The following is a 2,432-nucleotide window of genomic DNA, read 5'->3' on the forward strand; positions in this document are numbered from 1 at the left end:
TTTTCATTGATACACCTAGATAGGATCCCTCTGGGTAGTCTCTTGTATACTTCCCCTTCTATCATAGTGTAGTCTTTTAGCTCTTTGATACTCCCCTCATGTCCTAACCCTTTCATTTTTTCTTTGACCTCTTTTCTCCAGTCTTGCGGCTCTAGTTCCTCGGAGAACATCGTTTGGAGGACTTCTATGATGGAGTGTTCTTGCCTACTTACCCTTATTAAAGTGTTTTTTTTCTTTAATAGACATTTGGGACCCCAAGGTGGCTAGTGCATCGGCGAACCTGTTTTCACTCCTCTGGGTGTACTCGATGCTGAAGGTTTGGAATTCCTTCTCCAGCCTTTGCGCCCCAGGTCCTGTAGGCTGCCAAACTTTGTTCCCTTAATGCAAAGTCGCCTTTTACTTGAGAGACTGCAAGATTGGAGTCTCCTAAAGCCCTCATGTGCTTTACTCCTATAGCGAGTGCTATGGTCAGCCAAATTAGATACGCCTCATATTCGGCGGTGTTGTTTGAGCAGGAGAACCCTAGTTTGAAAGATAGGGGTAAGGTATCCCCATCTTCACAACTTAATACAATTCCTATTCCATTTGAAGTTACCGTTGCTGACCCATCAAATCTCATTGTCCACTTCTTCCCTGGGAGTTCTATCACTGCCACCTCCCCGGGGATTTCTTCACTTAGTGAACATTCCTCACTCCCGGGGAACTGGGCTAGCAGGTCTGCTATGGCTTGGCTTTTGATAACCCTAAGGGTCTTGATGCCTATGTCGTACTGAGAGAGTAAAACTAACCATTGCGCTATCCTTCTTATCAAGAGGGGCTGATGGAGAAGTGCCCTTATGGGATGAGACTTAGTCACCAAGAGGATCCTATGGGCCAAAAAATACCATTTCAGCCTTTGGGATGTGTAGATAACCACTAGGCATGCCTTCTTTATCCTGGGGTACCTGGTTTCAGCATCCTTAAGTGTCCTACTCACGTAGTAAATGGGTTGCTCATTCTCGTCATCATCTTCTTGCGCTAGTAGGGCTCCTATAGCTTGGGAGTTTGATGCTAAGTATAGCAACAGAGGCCACCCACGCACTGGTGCTTGGAGAGTGGGTAGACAGTTCATGATCTGTTGGACCCTCCAAAAGGCCTCTTGTTGTTCAGCTCCCCAGGTGAACTCAGTCCCCTTTTTCAACAGTTTGGATAAGCCACTTGTGACCGAAGCTAATCCTGGCACAAACCTTCTGATGTAGGAGACCCTCCCCAGTGAAGTCGCCAAAATGTGAGAGTCCTTTTTCGAACAATATCCAGGCCCAAGTTTAAACAAGGACCCCGGACTCCCTAATTGTAGTTTGAAGGGACTGAGGTTGGTCTACCGCAGCTAAATGGGCTGTTTAAAGACCAAGTGGTGCACAAGGCGAGACTCTTGTAATACACATACACTAGCAATCGAGAATATACGTATTGATCAACAAGAAAACAACAGGGCAGACAAATGTAATAAAGGTAAAACGAAATAATTGCTCGGGATCCTGAAATCAGTGGGGAAATATTTCATTGATTTTCTCAGTTATGGACTACGATGAGCTCACCAAGACTTAATGCAAGGGTTAAATAAACTCAAAAAATTACAGACTTAGATGACTCTTTTAGGTCTCCAAGACTTGCAAAATTTGAATCCTTTTGAATCCAAGCATGTGCTCTGGTGGCTGTTTCTGGGATACCGAGAGGTATTTCCCTGTTTTCTTTAAGTTTTACAGAGCTTCTTCTTAATGATTCCATCTGTTCTTTTTCTTGCTAAATGCCCCCAACGTTGGCTGCTCTCTCCCTTTTATAGTGTCACATTAGGGTTTCGGGGTACCGTTGGCTCCTTGGGTACTAGAGCCCCCTGTTTATCTCAGCTCTTCTGACAACTGCTCCTTTCCTTATTTTCCATAGCTCCTTTCTTTTGATGTTTTTTCCTTGAAAGTGTCTTGCTGACCTTCTATTCTGAGATGCTTTTGCCTTCCAAGTCCCTTTTTTGTCTGTCTTCTCTTTTCAGACTTACCCCCCTTTAGCCGCCCCTTCCTTTTGTCATTTTTCCCAGTAAGTGGATCCTTCTTCTGTGCAACCGAAGGTTTCCCCAGCCATTTCCTTTCGTGGATTTCTTATTCTGGGTTCCCCGAGACACCGACTTCCTACCCCTAAGCCGTTGTTTTCCAAATCCTCAGACCTTTTGCTGTATTACTGGTTGCTTCGAGAAAAGGCCCATCTGTTTCTTGTTCTTGTTACCTTTTGAACTGTCTTAATCCTCCTTTAGCTGTGCTGTACATCCAAAGGTCCCAGGCAACCCCCCCGGCGTCCTTCCCCAGCTCCTTTTCTTTCTCTGGTCCAGGCGGGCTGAATTCTTTTCTTTTCCCTCTCCGTTTTCCTATGGGCCTCAGGTCCATCATCCCTCTTTCTTTTTT

At 45.2% G+C, this 2,432-nt stretch overlaps 1 protein-coding gene across 1 annotated transcript; it reads right to left on the reverse strand.

Moving 5' to 3' along the window:
• Positions 1-286: 286 nt before the first annotated feature.
• On the reverse strand, positions 287-1,767 carry LOC142639646 (uncharacterized). Its single transcript, XM_075813794.1, has 2 exons — positions 1,618-1,767; positions 287-1,276 (listed from the first exon to the last, which is right to left on the reverse strand). Exons 1-2 carry the CDS (start codon positions 1,765-1,767, stop codon positions 287-289), a joined length of 1,140 nt encoding a protein of 379 aa, XP_075669909.1.
• Between the last annotated feature and the right edge of the window lie 665 nt (positions 1,768-2,432).

This window comes from Castanea sativa, chromosome 6, assembly GCF_040712315.1.
Source record: "Castanea sativa cultivar Marrone di Chiusa Pesio chromosome 6, ASM4071231v1".
Classification (NCBI taxonomy): Eukaryota; Viridiplantae; Streptophyta; class Magnoliopsida; order Fagales; family Fagaceae; genus Castanea; species Castanea sativa.